Here is a 17,580-nt window from a genome sequence, read left to right as displayed (position 1 = left end):
TGCGATGCATGAACCGCTGAATTGGTACTCAGTCCTCTTGGACAGCTCGTTCAATATGGCCGACGAAGTGGAAGAAACACGGTCGAAAAGAAAGACGAAAGAAACAACTGCTGGTGTGGTTTATATGAGTCGATTACCACCATTTATGAAACCAGCTAAAATAAGAAACATATTTTCACAATATGGAGAAGTAGGGAGACTATTCTTACAACCAGAAGGTGAGAATTGTGTAAAATACTCTTGTAGTCAAAAACTGATGTTTGGATTCATGTGACGTGTTTGGTAAAATCACATGATCTTTTATACCAACTTATAACGTTTTTGCAATTGAATTGTTAAAGTTTTACAAGAATAAATGTAGGAGGCTTGTTTCTCTCAAGAAGACATTCTTCAAACTGACAGTGACGTTGTAGAAAAGCAATCAAATAAATGGAACACAAACTATAAATTCTCAATTCTCTTTGACATGCCGCTTCTTGTTTCTTTTCTCGTTCTCTTTTCCGTTTGTAAGATCCTTCAGATCTGTAACGTAAATAATTCTTGAAATCTGTTTTTTTTTTATTTGTTTTTGTATTCATTTGTTTGTAGATGCCTCTGTGAGGAAAAAGAGAAAGAAACATGGTGGAAGTGGAAGGAAGCTATTCACTGAAGGATGGATTGAGTTTAAAGACAAACGCATTGCAAAGGCTGTAGCCCTGAGCTTGAACAATACACCCATTGGTAATTCAATTTCAGGGATAGAAATTTTTTCAGCTGGGGTCGGGCAGCATCTCTCGCAAGGTCTTACATTGAGTGGCTTGCTACCCTTGCTACACTTAGGACTTACCAACTGCTACACTTAGGACTTACCAACTGCTACACTTAGGACTTACCAACTGCTACCCCCACTTAGGACTTACCAACTGCTACACTTAGGACTTACCAACTGCTACACTTAGGACTTACCAACTGCTACACTTAGGACTTACCAACTGCTACACTTAGGACTTACCAACTGCTACACTTAGGACTTACCAACTGCTACACTTAGGACTTACCAACTGCTACACTTAGGACTTACCAACTGCTACACTTAGGACTTACCAACTGCTACACTTAGGACTTACCAACTGCTACACTTAGGACTTACCAACTGCTACACTTAGGACTTACCAACTGCTACACTTAGGACTTACCAACTGCTACACTTAGGACTTACCAACTGCTACACTAAGGACACAACAAGGACCAGTAGAATTACAAGCTCACAAAAGCAGCTACACTACTGTTTGGCTGGGTCACTAATCTACAACACATGTCAGTATCCTAACCTCCTTTTTCAAGGCTCTTTCTTTGCCCTGCTCCATTCTCCAACAATTTTCCCCCAATAGGTCCTTTGCATGACCTTGTCACATGGTATAAAATCAGCCATGCTGGAATGCAAGTTGAAAAGACATCCAAAACAAAGGAAGGTGAAGCTCGACTGGTCTGGTATGATTCACTTTGTTCTGAATGCCCCACTGTGTAACTTGCCTCCCAGCCTGGATGACTTTGGGTTGTACAAAGGGCCTATTAAAAACCAGGAACAAAATACTACATGCTAAACAAATATTTTTTTTTTTTTGGGCCCGGGGGGGGTTTTAAAATTTTTTGACTTTGGGGGGGGGGGGTTTTGGGGGGGGGGGGTTTTTGGGGGGGGGGGGTTTTTGGGGGGGGGGGGGTTTAATATTTTTTTTTTTTTTTTTTTTAGTTTTTTTTTTTTTTTGAAAAAAAAAAAAAAAAAAAAAAAAAAAAAAAGGGGAAAAAAAAAAAAATTTTAAATTTTTATTAAAAATTTTGAAAAAAAAAAAAAAATATCGGGGTTTGGGGATATTTTTTTAATATTTTTTAAATAATTTTAATTTCAACTTCAAAAAAAAAAAAAATTCTTTTTCTCCCCTTTTTTTAGGGGGGGGGGGGGGGGGTTTTTTGGGGGGGGGGGCTTTTTTAATTTTTTTTCCTACAGGGGGGGCCCTTATTGGAGGGGGGCGCTTATTCGAGGTTGGGCGCTTAATCGAATAAATACGGTAGCTACTAGAACTTCCTCAAAGTTTCAACAATCCCACGATTTTCAAACCTCACGGACTTTCAATACACTTTGAAACTTTATGAAGTCATTTTGAAACATTTTTTTTTTTAGGCCAAATTCTTTGGTTAATTCAAAGTAGTCAGATTTAAATGAGCTCTGTCACTGTATTTCATCATTATTAATTTTTTCCATTCCTTTAAATGTTATCTACCCTAAATAAGGTTAAAATAAATTCTTATTACAGGTGGAAAAAAAGGAGGATATTACCATGATGATATCTGGAATATAAAATATCTTCCAAAATTCCTTTGGGGGCACTTGAGTGAAAAGATATGTAAGTCAACTTCTTTATAGCCTGTTATGTTCTACTGTTACATGTTGCTGTGCAATTGATCAAGTACAGTAGCTTTATTTATGCAATTTAACTGAGTCCTCCTCCAATGTGATGGAATGTGTTTTTGATAATGTGCAACACTACTAAACAAGATGTCCAAATCAACCACTGCATTTTAAGCTGAATAAACAGAATGAAAATCATACCCATAAACAGAATGTTGTACCTCTTTATGTAAAAATGCAAAGTGCGCTTACTTCAGTTCTTCAGTCATCTCCTGTATGCATTACGCACACATGTACGGATGACCTACAGTTTAGTAATTTTGTACTATTATTTTTGCGTGCTATGTCATAATGTGCACTTGATCATTTTCAAATAATATTATAACCTTAAATGCTTTTGTTATTTATATCTTATAGCCTATGAGAAAGCTACAAAGGAATCAAGAATGAGAACTGAAATATCCCAAGCTAAAAAGGAGGCCAATTTTTATTTACAAAATGTGGAGAAAGGAAAAGCTATAGATGCCATGGAAACAAGAAAAAGAAAAAGGAGTGATCAGGTAAGGCTATGTATACCCTCGTCTCTACTGAGATGACAGGGTGAAAAAATACATTAAAGATGAATTCCAGTCCGTACTGCGCAATCTCGGCTGCAATGTTTATCGGAGCCCAACAAGAAGGAATGTTTACAAGCAAAACTAAAAATTCCGCGACAAACTAACCTTTTTCTTCATTATTAACGCCAGATATTCTTGCAGAACAAATAATAACGAGTAGAGGAACCTTGACGCTATTTCAAACCGACGTTTCAGCTCATCGGAAATTCTTGAAGTAAACGAACTGTAATGGCGGACTAAAAAACTTCATGTATGCTGTCACCGAAGTGTAACGTTGCAACGAATTCAAAACAAAAACGAAAACAAACCCTGAGTCTGCGCAGTACGGACTGGAAATCAGCTTTAAGTGCACCTGCACTTTATATCCCACAGACAGTTATTTGTACTACTTGTCCTTTTCTTGGCTTCTTTGACCAGGCTTTTAGCCGGGTGGGAGTCCAGGAGTCTTATGGACGGCCACTTTTCAGAGAAAATTAATACAAATAACAGTCTGTATACAGAGGGTTTTTTTTAGCAAATTTGGAAATCTTTAGATACCTTTGCACTCATAACTGCAAAAAAACACCTTGCATGCTCCTCAGGCCCTCCCATGGGGACAAAGTCAGGCCTTATAAAAATTTTGGACTCCCACTTTTTAAATCCTGGCTAAAAGCCTGCTTCTATCGGCCAGAAGTCAAAAGAAGAGGCCATTTGATTACAGGGATTTGAATAAAAGCCAGTTACTGGCGGACTTCCACTGCCTATAGGGCCGCTTACTGCCATCTGCTAAGACTTCATTTATGAGATTTGTAAAAAAAATGAATCTGAAAAGTTAATAGTTTGTTCAAAAAACCTGTTCTCTGGTCAAGAAAAGAAATTATCAACAGCACCCATTTTGATGCCCAGAATGCTGGAAATTGCATTTCCTGGATTTCAAATCTTTGTGTTGGAGCACGCCCCCAGACTCCCCTAGGGAAAAGGTGCCTTAGGGCCTCTTTTGTGGTTACAGCCACCTATTCCAGCATCGGAAGTCGCCTGATGAAAAATGTTATTGAAACCCCTGGGCCGGGTTGTTCGAAAGCCGATTAACACTAACCCAGGATTAAAAGTTTATCGAGGGTTCAATTTCTCGTGGATAAAAGTGTTTTTATTGCTTATGTTTTGTGGAGCTTGAGATTAGTCGATGTCAAAAATGGAGGACAGTCTTTAATCAAAAAGATAATAGACAGAAAACCTGTTCAATGAGAAGTTAAAAAAGTAATATCAAACCTCCCACTTTGATCCTTAAATGCTGGAAATTGCTTTCTGAGCTCCCGGTTTCATTTTTCTGTTGGGCCCCCGCCCCCGCCTCGCCGCTGCTCGCCCCTGTTCCGTCGAGATGAAATGTTATTGTAAACCCCTGATCTCTAAAAAGAGAAGTATCAACTGTTGAGGTTCTGTGAAAAAATTTAGCTCTGTTGCCAGTTATTTTATTTGTCAAGTGATATATTTTTTGTAACGCTTTATTACAAACATCTGTCACATCGTGCGGAAAGAAACGATGATGCACATTATGCTTCAAACTCTTAAAAAATGCAAGGAAATTAACATAGTAATGGCAATTAATTTTATTTTTTTTTTTTTTTTGCGTTTTTAAACGTTGTTTGGAATGAAGGAATTGAAAGCCTAGATTTGGGGTCAGGAAAATGTCAGGAAAGTTTGTTGGGTGGTTTAGTTTGTAGTACAGTACTGCTTTTAGCCAATGCGCGTTCACCCTTTCTAGAGGCTATTTTAATTACAACTTTGTCGAAACTTTGGGGCTTGCAATGTTCGACGGTAATTTTTTTAATTTGTCTGAGAACTTACGTAATTATCATTGTTCCTTGTACAGAAACCTGTTGAAAAAAGATTGCGAACTTATAAGCAACATCAAGCCATAGAAGGTGACAAACTAAAAGAGGCTATCCCTGAGAAATCCACACGAAAAGACACAGGAAAATCACTCAGTAAAGATCTGCTTAGAAAGGTAAAGAGAAAAGGACTTCTATAGGATGCAATTACAGTAAGCTGCCGGTTTAAAACTGTACATCCAAACTTTTTTCTTTCTGCTCTTGAAACTATCTTTGTATAAATTTATGTGTTCTTTGCTTTGTAGGTTTTCTCCTCGTCAACTGGAAGATGACAATAGATGCAACTGTAGTCCCTTCTTGGCAGTACTGTTGCGCCGGGTATGGTGAACTATAGCTATCCAGCTCACTTCTTCGTTCTGTGGCCTCAGTTACCTGTGGCTTTATGTCGTCATTTCATCTCCTCTTGCCAGTAGGCGCCTGCGGCTTTATGTACTTTGCCGCTTTATTTCAGCGATGACTTCATTTTACGTCAGTTGGTTTATTCATTGATAGTGTTTATTCCATGTCTCGATCATGATCCCGATCGTCTTTTACGCATGGTTCAGCCACGTCACGTGTCGTGCCTAGCTTTCGGACCGTAGTTTGTGATCGTGTGTTTCAAATGGAACTATGTCACGGACGGCGTAAAAAAGCTGGCCAATTTGTCAAGTTCATAATCCGTCTTCCTCAATCGTGGCTATCCTTGATTTGTTATTACTTCGTTAATGCTATCCTACCTTAGAAAACTGTGACATGTCTTCTTTAGATGTCCACACTGACATTCCTTAGCTTTCCTTATTTGACTTCAGTCTAGTGCACGTAGCTCTGTTTTATTCACACATCAGATGGAATTTATGTTATTTATTTTTGTGACTGTTTTTATCTGGAACTTGGATTACACTCTAGAGGAATTTGGCCGTTCTTGTAGCGTGCAAACATAGTGATTCGTTACCTCTTGTGATAAGCCTTCGAAAGTGGCCGTTTGCTGCAGACAAGAGAAGGAGGAGAGGGGATGTAAGTTGTTATTTTCCACCAACAAAAATCTACAACTACAGTGGACATCAACTTAAGCGCCAAAAAAGCCCATCTACTCGGGTATTGCACGAAACTGTCAATAAAGATGCGTACAAACTTTTTACAAAGTTCAACGTTTTACAAACTTTGTTATCAAGCATCTCAGATGTTTTATATTGTTAGAAAGATTTGATAGTCAGCTAGTCGTTTAGGTAATGCATCAAAACTCTCTTCAGTACGATAAAATGAAAGGGTCAGTGTACTTTAATGTGTATTTTTATAATTAAACCCACATGACATCTGAGGCTCACGTTAACTTTTAGAATACAATATTTCTGTCAGTAGGAAAATTCCGTTGTTTTCGCGGCAGTAGCAACTTGATGGAACAATCACAGCTGAGAGACAATAAAAACAAAATTAAACGGCACTAGTTTTTTCTGATTCATTGTTTATTTTAGCTTCATTCAACGAGATACCGTTTAACATTAAATTGCCATTCTTTCGGCAGCAGTTTGTACAGGCACCGTAACGATGTGATGCACATTTAACGAACCAGAATTGACAACCAACAAAAACATTTTTGACTTGTTTTCGACACCTTTCCAAAATTGTCCAAAGGTCATTTGATCGTTTTCGATCATTTCTGAACACTTCCCAAGACATCCGAAGACTTCCGAAGATTTCAGAACAAGACGCGAAGTTGTTTCGACCATATTCTGAATACATGGCATTTCGAACTGAAACCGTGACAAACGCTGGACACGAACAAAAAGAATTGGCTGTAAGGCAAGGGATAAAGAGAGATAAAGAGAAATTATTGTTTTCATTTCCAGTTCAGACCGGAGTCGTCAGCCTTGATCTTTCGAAATGATCATTCAATTGAGAATTAACCAAAATTTAATTCTTGCGGCTGAAGGGGGAATGAAGAAAAGGAATGTAGAATAGTTGCTTGGAATTATAGAAAAATTTCATTTGAGATTTATCAAGCGGAATAATGGAATAAAACTGAGCAAATTTTAGACAGGGAATGAAGAAAAAAATGAACGTTCATCTTTTGACGAGCGCGATGAGAGTCGGCCGCCTGTAAATTACCAGATCCATGAGCATTATTTTATAAACCTTTTTGGAACGTTGGGCGTATTTTTGTGCACCGACATTTTGTAGGGAAAATATTCCAAATGCCCAACCTGAAGTTACAAAGCGAAACAAAATTTTGCTAGCTCTTTCTACAGCAATGGCAAAATTCGTGTCGCGCAAATTCTAGTAGCTTGTGGTTAGAGTGTTGTTTTTCAGTGTGACGGTGCTCACAGGGTTGTCATGGTTACCCTACGCGCTCGGCTCTTGTGCTCAAAGCTCCATATTTCCAAGCTCATCTATTGTTGATGAGTTTAATCCCAACAGGGGCGCAAGTGAAGACCATCATGTCTATCTTGAGTTGTTTTTATTTTCATAATTATTCGTTCTCCCGCTGTGTTAAACACCCGTATCATAACAAATGATCTTAACTCCATTCATAGTCATTGAACCGAGCAGTGTATCTTAAAAGAAATGCCATTTTCTGAACAGAAGGTCAGCTGATGCAACATGTTTCAGAGAACGTATTTCGAAGGCTCTTGAAAGGTGCTTGAAAGTTATGTTAAAAGCGCTAGTTTCTTACTGAACACTGAGCAGAAACAACGACGTAAAAACAAATTCGTTAGTCTTAATTGTTCGCCCACCCAATTAACTAACACTAATCTTAAATATGCTATTATCAACAATAACTTCTTAAATCGACAGTTGGGAAGGAAGTGTCTAGAACCTCCTCGCGATTGTTCAATTCGATTAAAAAATTAAATTTGTTCAAGAGAAAATTGTATTTCTTCACTGTCCACAAAAACAGGAAAACAATAGAAATATATTGTGGCAAAATATCTGCCATCATACTGAGTCCTCCAGGTCGTTAAAAACCAATTAACTCAGCAGCATTCCTCTCGTGTTTGCTTGTTTTTCAATTGTGTATTAAACTAATCATGTAATTCTTTGAAGCGAAGTATTTAGATAAAGAAAACTCCAGCTGGGTCCGAATAATCTATTCATTTCACAGACTATGCGTCGCTGTGAAAAGACGTCATTATCGAACAGTTTCAAACGTAGTTTTTAACGCGTTTTACTAATAAAGGTAGAGGGGTGGGGGGGGGGGGGAGCGGTGGAAGGCGACTGCGTGCTAAAGGCTAGGCGTACAGTTCGTGACTTGCATAAATTTATTCTCCTTCGCAATATTACAGTTTGTACGTGCGGTAAGATACTTAAGATGTCGGTGAAACCGCGGTTCTTGCTATGTGTTCGTTCGATCTCACAAAGTAAACGCAGCGAAGCTAATTGTCGAGTTTGTGGTTAGTTTAATGTCTGCGAAAACTGGATATTAAATATGAGGAATCATTATGGTGCTGTCAATAAACAGACGTCTAATATTTTATATTTAATAGTGGTTTACCTGGAAACGCCATTACGAAGGAACTTTATCTTGTCGCTTCGCATTCCAAATTAAACTTTCTTTACTGAATATTGTACGGATTGAATGTAGTATGTTATTTGCTTGCTTTGGGATTCAGACCTTCCGAGTACTAATTTTTCTAAACCTTTACTATGGGGTACGAATAAAGTTGTTGTTGTTGTACATTGAGATAGTGGAGTGTTTAGAACAAGCAGGATCCGACAGAAAGATCCCTCTGAAATCACCAACCCCTGATCTAGAATGGTAGCTCTAGTTCAGCAACATAAAGAGAGTACCTTCACCTCTGTAAAATTCAACCTTGCTTCGTAGCTTTAGCGGCACTAAAATAGACATTGTTGTACTTCGTGTGTCCCGTCCCCTACCCTTCCAGATTCTCTGCTCCCGTAGTCCCCTCCCGACCCTTGACTATAAACAATACAACCTGTCCTGCGGCGATTAATGAAATCTATTTTCAAACAATCAATGAGATGTAAAGATAACGTGGTCATTAATCAGGAAAGCCCATCAAGTTCTCAACAGAGTATATAAATAGATGCTGCTGTTTTGAAGAATTACTTATTCAGTCACATCAACAGCTTCAAAGTTGAATAAGTTATGTCTAAGCGGAGTTCTTGGTGACTTCTGAGTTCTCGTCAGACGATCATCAGCTGCGCAACGGGTGAAGAACAGGTTGGACGTTGAGGCAAACGGAAAAGTTTGTTTCTGTTCTGAGCATCAATCAGTCAAGCCAAATGAATAAAGCGATTGGAATAAATTGAAAGAGAAGTCTAAAGACTACAGCAACTCTGCAGACCATGTTACATCCTGAAAACTGACCCGAAGCAAAACAGGTGTGTAGAGCAGTGTTTTGGAAACATGATGAACAACAATTCAGACCCAAAGGGTTCGTCAGGAAATCAGCTTTGTTCGCTATTAAAACAAGTGCAAACGGGAAACGACATTACATTTGCGGAATTCCGAGCGTTGTGTGCTTCCATCTCTTCTGTAAATGCTTTCCTTGCAGTGATAGCTATACTTGGTAACAGTGTGATTATTGCAGCGTTTTACCGCTCTGAATCACTGAGGACACCATCTAACCTGCTCTTACTTGGTTTGTCGTTTTGTGACTTGTTTGTCGGCTTAGTAACTCAGCCTCTTCTTGTCGCTGAAACAGCTTTATTCGCCGCAAATTCGAAGGAAGCTTGTACACTCAAGGATTTGTATGTAATATTCCTGTTCGCGTTTTCATCCTCCTCTATGCTTCACGTCTGTTTAATCAGCATTGAACGCTCCATAGCCATAGTTCACCCTTTTAAACATCATCGCTTTGTAACAAAGAAGAGAGTTGTGGGTATTTTTCGTGGTATTTTGGATTTCGTGGGCTCTGTTGACAATTTTCACTCGACGCGAGCATGGAGGAGGCTTTATAGGCTACTCGCGCATGGCGATTTGTTATTTTCAGCGCTTTGGTGGTGCTTGTGATAAACATTCGGTTATGGATAGAAGCTAGGAGACATTCAGCTCTGATTCGGTTGGTTCAAGCCTCTTTACAGAGTTATTCGACGTCGCCGGAAAACTCAGAAAGTAGAGAAACGCGCGCGGTGAACAAAGCTGCCCGTGACTCCAAAGCAGCGAAGACAATTTTGCTCATCATTGGTTTTATGATTTTGTGTAATTTGCCGCTCATAGCAACGTTCATTGCGCGTAAGTTTTACGGTGTGCGTGGTCGAGTGGTTACTTTGCTTTGGTTTGCTTCAAACACGATTGTTCTGTTGCCAGCCATACTAAACCCCATAATTTATTTCTGGCGTCGGAGAGACTTTAGGAATTCTGTGAGAAGAATGTTTGGTTGGCAAAATGCCGTGGAAGTACAACGATAGCAAACAACTTATTTCAAGTCATCGCAAAAGGAATGGAGTATGACTCAGGAGACAACAAGCACAAAATAGAAACAGCGATTTATTATGTAAGAATGAGCTTAAACCAGAAAGAACAGAGCTGTCTAATTACATTATGGTGTTCCTTTAGGGCTTTTCTAGTTCTGTAACCATCGGCGACAGGGCCTTAGAAAAAGGGTTCAGACTGAGTTTACTAATTGTGAAGCATAGCTCGATATTTTTTCCGGCTCAATATTTTTTCCGGGCATTTAATAGTTTCAAATACTTGCCGTCTTGGCGGTATTTGAAATAATTAAATGCACAAGGATCACAACTGAGCCTCTTTTTGTTCTTGTCATCAAATAACGTATAAATAAAATCTGTAATTAGACCAAGATGTTCAAGATTTTGTAGCAGTTGTAAGATCAACAGCAGTTATGCAGCGAACGGTTGCAAATGCCGAAACATTCAGATCAGTCTCGAAGGGAAGTTCACTTCGATTCGCCAACTTGACAACCGCAAAACAGCAATAAAGTTCATGCTTGAATGAACCAATCAGTGCTCGTCATTGTGTAAATCACTGCAAGAGGAGATATTTTGAATTGAAATGTTATTTGTTTCTCGGAGATACAACCACCTCTTCAATATTTGCGAAATAAATTCATGTGTGGGTGTGTATCCTAGTGAGTGTTTGTCCCTTTAAAAGGTAATTTCCATTCGCCAACACGTCACGAACATAAATTAATTTTTTGATTTCAAAAGGTCGATACAGTCTCGCTTCACTTAATTGTGGTATTTTGCATAACTTTTACAAACCAAGCCGCTTAAATTTCACAATTTCTTCAGACAAATCAAACGATTTCAAGCAAACAAAAACTGATTAAAAAATAAAGTAAAAGAGAAGAAACAAATTGTATTCTAAGTTTCGTTTCTAATCGAGAAACATGTCAGCTGAAGAGTTCATTTAATGCACCTACCGATGGACTGTCATAGGATAAGGGAGTGGGTCAGCTCCAGAGTATTTTTATGATTCTGTGCTTATCGGAAGAAGTGGAGTGAAAACACGCGAAAGGGCCCCAGTCCATGCCCATTTTCATATTCTCCTTCTCCCATTTCCTCCCTCCCCCAGACCCTTTTAGAAGTCAACCAGGCATACCCTGGGGAGGTACTCCCTATAATGGCCTTTACGGGGAGGCTCCGCCCGAAAGGGTTGACCCTTTCCAGGCTCCAGGTATATAAAAGGGTAGGGACCTTACAGGTTTAGGTATATGAAAGGGTATGGAAATCTGCCATTAGGATATTTGTAAAGGCCAGTACATTAAATATTTCGAGCAAACGCAACTTTTGGCTGTATCGTCTTAATTTATTAAGCCTGAAATAAAAATGACAAGAAAACTTCCCGTTTAAGGTAAATGTGATGACGTGTGGGTATATGAAAGGGGTGCCTTTTAGCAATTAAAGGTATACAAAAGGTCCACCTTTTCTATCAAAATCGTATATAAAAGGGTAAGGGGTTGGACCTTCGGGCGGAGCCTTCCCGTACAAAACTTTTTCGAGTACCCCCTCCGGCCACGCATACTAGTGCTTACGACACATTACAAAAGCTGGTCGCTGTTACGATAATGATGAAAAGAAAAGTGATGCTTTTGAAGAAAATTCAGAAGAGATTATGGGTAGAAAAAAATATTTCCTTTGTATATTGTCGACAATCAAGTTTTTCTGCACATTAATCTCCGCGGCACCATACAGTCCGTTTATATTTACTGGAATTGTAGATCTTTACACTCACTCACTCATAGATTGTGCATCTTGCATTTTTGTCTCCAGAGCTACTCGAGCACGTGACCAAAAAGAACGGAGGCTCTGGCAACTAGAATGAAACTAGAACAATATAGCCGAAATATTTTAAGTGCCACTTTCATGGTCAATTTTCAGTATTATCTGTTCCATCCGCGAGTAGACCTTTCGAGACGGTGTAAAAGAGATACTGAGGCGGATCTGGCGATTTAGGTATATATGTAGAAGCAAGAGCATAAATGGCAGCGTGATTGGGGCAAACCAACAAGGACCCATTCCAGGCCCGAGAAGACCGATGACATCGGCACCCCTTCCATGCCCAATGGGAAAACCGTCAGTACTAACATCTCTTCCAGAACCGTCGACATCAGCATTCCATCCAGGCCCAATTGGAAACCCCCAACAACCCCAAGCAAACGGAAAAATCGTAGGCATAAGCTTCTTAGTTCCAGCACCAATTCGATATCAGCAGTCTATTCAGGCCCAATTGGAAACCGTGTGCATAACAATCTCTTCCATGCAGAATCGTCGACATCAGTAGTCTATCCAGGCCCAATGAGAAAGGGAAAAAAAAAAAAAAAAACAAAAAAAAAAAAAAAAAAAAAACAAAAAAAAGAAAAAAAAAAAAAGCCCAAAGGAAAAAAACCGTCGGCAACAGTATCCCTCCAAGGCCAAACAGGAAAATCGTCGGGATTGGCATCTCTTCTAGAACTGCTGATATCAGCACCCCTTTCACCCCTTTCAGGCCCAGTGGGAAATTTAAACCGTAGCTAGATAAACAGCATCCGTCCCAGCTACAGAACCGTCGACAACAGGAACCCTTCCAAGCACAGTGGGAAAACCGTTGGCAGCAGCATCTCTTTCAGAGCCGTCGACAACATCATCCTTTCTAGGCTCACTGGCAAGACCGTCGACGACATTAGAATCCTTTGCAGTCCCAATGGAAAGACTACCATCATCATCATATCATATCTTCCACACCACTGGAGAAGATCGCCTTCATCGACGTATTATCAAGGCCTAAATTCACAGCACTCCAGTGGAATACCTTTTGGAAACACCTCGTATTTAAGCACTACAAAGCCCGACTTTGAAAGCAATCTCGCATTCAGTCCAGTTTGGACAGATAGGGGGTAAATAAACTGGATTGCCCGTAAAAGAAGTCAGAGGGTTTTGGCGGGAAACAGTTTTTATTGTTAAGATGGAAAATCATCGTGACCTACGAAAATAAGAGCGCGAGCGTGTTGGGGAAAAAACAAAAAAAAAAAAAAGGGGAAAAAGGAGAGGGGGTGACGGGTAGTTATTAACATCCAGAGAAATGTTTCAAACCCCTTGTTCTGTGCTGTAGCTATGACTGAGGTTTTTCTTCTAAGAGGACAGGTAAAAAACCCTAGTTTATACTTTAGTTGTCATGGCTACGCCTATAATCTATTCGGATGGATTTTAAATTCGTTGTGATCTAGTTAGTAACTATGTTGTGATGCTAGCAAATGGTGTTCTGCAAAATAAAATAAAATTTCCAACTCAACTATGTTAGCATATGCGAGTGTCTTCTTTGATAGCAGTTTAAAGTTATCAAGCATGGCTTTGCGGAAACGTCCTATAAATCAGGCTGTAAAAGGAACTGGTGTAACTGAACACATACGAGATGGGACATTACGCTTTACCTTAAACATGTATACAGTACTTTTATTGAAAAAAGTAACACAGTAATAAAAAAAACAAAAATAAAGTAGTATGGAAATAAAAAACTAATCAAGAGTTGTACATACAGAAAAACATTTACATAATATGCCATAAAGAGCTTAGTTAGTATTCTATTTCACTAACAATTGATAAGACTTTTTTCAGTGTCACTGACTAATGTGGGAAAGGTAGAGAAGGAGAATTAAACTAGGCAATACATTTTCTGATTGGCTTATGTTAACTTTCTTTTTCAGTAACAAGGCTGGTAAACGAAGGCGAGATTACGAGATGCCTCAATTTTCTAGTTTCGATTGCATGAAAATCTTATTAATTATTTCGTTAAGATCAAGATTCATTTCTATAGAACCATTAGTACAATAATAAAGGTATGTTTTTAGGTATACAGGTTGTATGTCTAGTCGCTCAAAGTCCCAAAGTCATTACAATGGCTAGTAAACACAAACGTAAACAACACAATGAATGAGAACCCGAGGTAGGCCCACGTGACCGGCGCCGCGTGCGGGAAAATACGTGTGACCAAGTCGCGATTGGTGTTCATTTTTTTTAGAGGGGTTTTTAATTAAAAGGAAAAAAAAATTTTTTTTTTTTTTTTTTTTTTATTTTTTTGAATGAAAATGAAACCCCCCCTTTTTTCACCAAAAAAAAAAAAAAAAAAAAAAAAAAAAGACTCGCTCGCGCCCGTTTTCCCCCCCCCCGTGCCAGCTACAATATTTGCTTAGAGTTTTGATTGGTTTACTGGATTGTCTGTGTTCTTTGTGATTGGCTAGAGCGATTACTTTGGTTTTGGTTTTACGACACTTAATTGAAAACGTCTCTATCTGATTGGTGAAAAAAGGTGGCGCGAGATTTTGTTGTGGCCCAATCACAGAGCGAAGTATTATCATTGATACTTGAAAACCTCTCAATAACGCTATGTCTTCGATTTAAAGGTTTTTTATCTTGCGATTGAGAAAGTTTCTTTTTCTTTTGTCCTAACTGGGTACAACATTACTTCCTACTGCTGTTCATCAACGACATTTTGGAAACCAAGCATTCTCTTCAGACAAATCCTGAAGTCCCTTCTGCGCCAGAAATAAGTTACTGGGTTTAACGAGGTGGGCAGCAGAACAATCGTGTTTGAAGCAAACCAAAGCAAAGTCACCACTCGACCACGCACACCGTAAAACTTACGCGCAATAAATGTTGCTATGAGCGGCAAATTACACAAAATCATCAAACCAATGATGAGCAAAATTGTCTTAGTTGCTTTAGCGTCGCGATGGGCCCTTTGTACTGAGCGTGCCCCTTCGTTTTCTTCTTCCGATGTCGAGTGCCTTTGTATAGAAGAGTTTTGAATCTGTCTTGAATGTCTCCTTGCTTCTATCCATAACCTGATGTTTATTACAAGAACGACCAAAGCGCTAAAAATAACAAATCCCATGCGCGAGTAGCCTATGAAACCTCCTCCGTGCTTGCGTCGAGTGGAAATGGTTAACAGCGCCCAAGATATCCAAAACACCACCAATGATACCACAATACTTTTCTTCGTCACAAAGCGCTGATGTTTAAACGGGTAAAATATGGCGATGGAACGCTCAACACTTGTTAAACAGACATGAAGCACAGAGGAGGATGAAAACGCGAACAGGAATATTACATACAAATCCTTGAGTGTACAAGCTTCCTTCGAATTTGCGGCGACTAAAGCTGTTTCAGCGACAAGAAGAGGCTGAGTTACTAAGCCGACGAACAAGTCACAAAACGACAAACCAAGTAAGAGCAGGTTAGATGGTGTCCTCAGTGATTCAGAGCGGTAAAACGCTGCAATAATCACACTGTTACCAAGTATAGCTATCACTGCAAGGAAAGCATTTGCAGATGAGATGAAAGCGCACAACGCTCGGAACTCTGCAAATGTGATGTCGTTTCCCGTTTGAACTTGTTTTAACAGCGAACAAAGCTGATTTTTTGAGGATAATGTAGGACTGGTTTGGTTTTCTTCTAGAATATTTGTGTTGTTGTTGCTGTTGAACATCTTTCGTCTATTTTTCTTTAAAGTCAGACGGCACACCTGTTTTGCTCGGAATCTTCAGGTATTCTTGTCTATCTGATTTCTGATCCGGAATTATTCCAGTCGCTTTTCAATAAACGTCTTCTACTGTCTTCAGTGAATTTAAAAGCTGTTCTGTTTGTTACTGGCGTTCGGAAGCAAACAAACTTTTCAGTACATTATATATGTGGTGCATTATAGACTTCATTTTCCATTAGTTAGTTATGTTGGTTTGGCGGCGCTAGTTTAGTCTAAATACAGAACCAATTAACTTTTTAACTGACTCACTTTCCGCCTGCAGCATTTGAACACTAGCCGAGAATGACAGTTTCTTCCGATAGACGCTTGTTATCTGTGCTTCATGACGAAATTTTATTTTATACCCCCACAGTTCTAGCTGCATGTGTCTGTGCCAAATCGACTAACTACATTCAGTTTTCGCAGTTATTAAGTCAACGGACTTCGAATTTACGTCATCCCTTTGGTTCATATCCGTTTCGTTACAGGTGGATAAATTGAACGCAAAACGCCAGTTTAAATACGGTTCGCTGAAATAAGCCGTTATGTAATATACGTAAGTATATGTAATATACAAGTAACAGTCGTGCAGATTACAAAATAATTAATTTCATAAAAAATATTCAGTTTGCGTTTTTCTTGAACATCTTTGCATGAAGTAGGGTAGTTTCACTACTCATCTCATTAAAAAACTGTCCTATTTCCATCCTATTTTCATGCCTGCCTGACGCGCGGAACGTTTTAAAGGGCTTCCAAAAGCAACCCAGAAAGTCCCCTCCCCCACCCCCCTCCTGTGTTTTTTACATGGTTTTCCTGACTTAACTTTGTTAATAACATTATCAAACATCCTGCCCGTCATTCGATTTAAAACAGTTCCGTACACAGAGGTGTATGATTTGATGTCGAATGCAGCTCAAAAATATTGATGTTTTGTTTACGAACGTTTTTTATAATTTTAGATCAAAAAAGCCGCCTGAAAACTTGCATGATAATGCGATATCGTGATATCGATCAATCAATCAATGACAGAAATAAAACATGGGTTGATTGAAATGTATTGAATGAGTACTAGTCCTCTACCTTACTATTGGGAACAAACCTTCAGCTAATAAGGAAATAAAACCACACGAGCCAAAGAATCGTGTCTCTGTGCTCTGTGGGACTCGAAGCGCCGGACCTCCGGAATTAAATTAGTAAATTTAAAAGTGATGTTGTTCTCGGACAGACGAAAACACTGCTCTTCTGCGCGAAAATTAATACATTTTCAAGCATTTTCGCAGTAGGTACTCGACGCATTATGTGATAGAGAACCCTTCAGCCTCTCGCCTTCAGTGAGTAGTTTTTCATGATATGGAACAAGCAATAGCTAGTGAACGCGGAAAAGACTGCTGTAGATTTCGAAATAAACTGAGTACGCTACAAGTTAAAACCAAAATTTCGTACGTATGAATCATTTGCGTAGGATTCATGCTATTAACATATTAATTCGGCGAATTAGCCTTACAGCTGTTTTGTGGCGATTATATTAAAGCGGAAAACAGTCGAGTACTACGCCTTCCTCTTTCAATTTTTCGCTTTTTCGTTTCTGCTGACTAACTTCTCTTAAATTTTCTATCTTGGTTTTTATTGTAGCAGGTTATTTTTTTCTCAAAACTTGGATGCTGTTGGAAAAAAAAGCAGGTCTAATATTGTAAAAAATAAAAAAAAGCAAGAGTCATCTCTTTTGCAATATTTAAAGGATAAAAGTTCATGTTTAAGATTCTATTAAAAACAACACTCTGTGCGCTTAGTAAGTTCACCGTTACCGAACAA

General features: G+C 39.0%; 2 protein-coding genes and 1 pseudogene across 2 annotated transcripts; 2 read left to right on the top strand and 1 right to left on the bottom strand.

Moving 5' to 3' along the window:
- The first annotated feature begins 32 nt into the window (after positions 1–32).
- Positions 33–6,285, top strand: LOC144644388 (uncharacterized). Its single transcript, XM_078503864.1, has 6 exons — positions 33–218; positions 589–720; positions 2,292–2,381; positions 2,804–2,946; positions 4,853–4,987; positions 5,117–6,285. Exons 1-6 carry the CDS (start codon positions 56–58, stop codon positions 5,141–5,143), a joined length of 690 nt encoding a protein of 229 aa, XP_078359990.1. The 5' UTR covers positions 33–55; the 3' UTR covers positions 5,144–6,285.
- A 2,567-nt stretch (positions 6,286–8,852) lies between these two features.
- Positions 8,853–10,768, top strand: LOC144644361 (octopamine receptor beta-2R-like; annotated as a pseudogene).
- A 3,584-nt stretch (positions 10,769–14,352) lies between these two features.
- On the bottom strand, positions 14,353–15,811 carry LOC144642031 (octopamine receptor beta-2R-like). Its single transcript, XM_078501029.1, has one exon. The coding sequence runs from the start codon at positions 15,733–15,735 to the stop codon at positions 14,716–14,718; it is 1,020 nt and encodes a 339-aa protein (XP_078357155.1). The 5' UTR covers positions 15,736–15,811; the 3' UTR covers positions 14,353–14,715.
- Between the last annotated feature and the right edge of the window lie 1,769 nt (positions 15,812–17,580).

The sequence above is a fragment of the Oculina patagonica genome, chromosome 2, assembly GCF_052425735.1.
Source record: "Oculina patagonica isolate OP01 chromosome 2, crgOcupat, whole genome shotgun sequence".
Lineage (NCBI taxonomy): Eukaryota > Metazoa > Cnidaria > Anthozoa > Scleractinia > Oculinidae > Oculina > Oculina patagonica.
The sequence above is the reverse complement of the archived record's forward strand: the minus strand, read 5'-3'. Positions and strand labels throughout refer to the sequence as shown.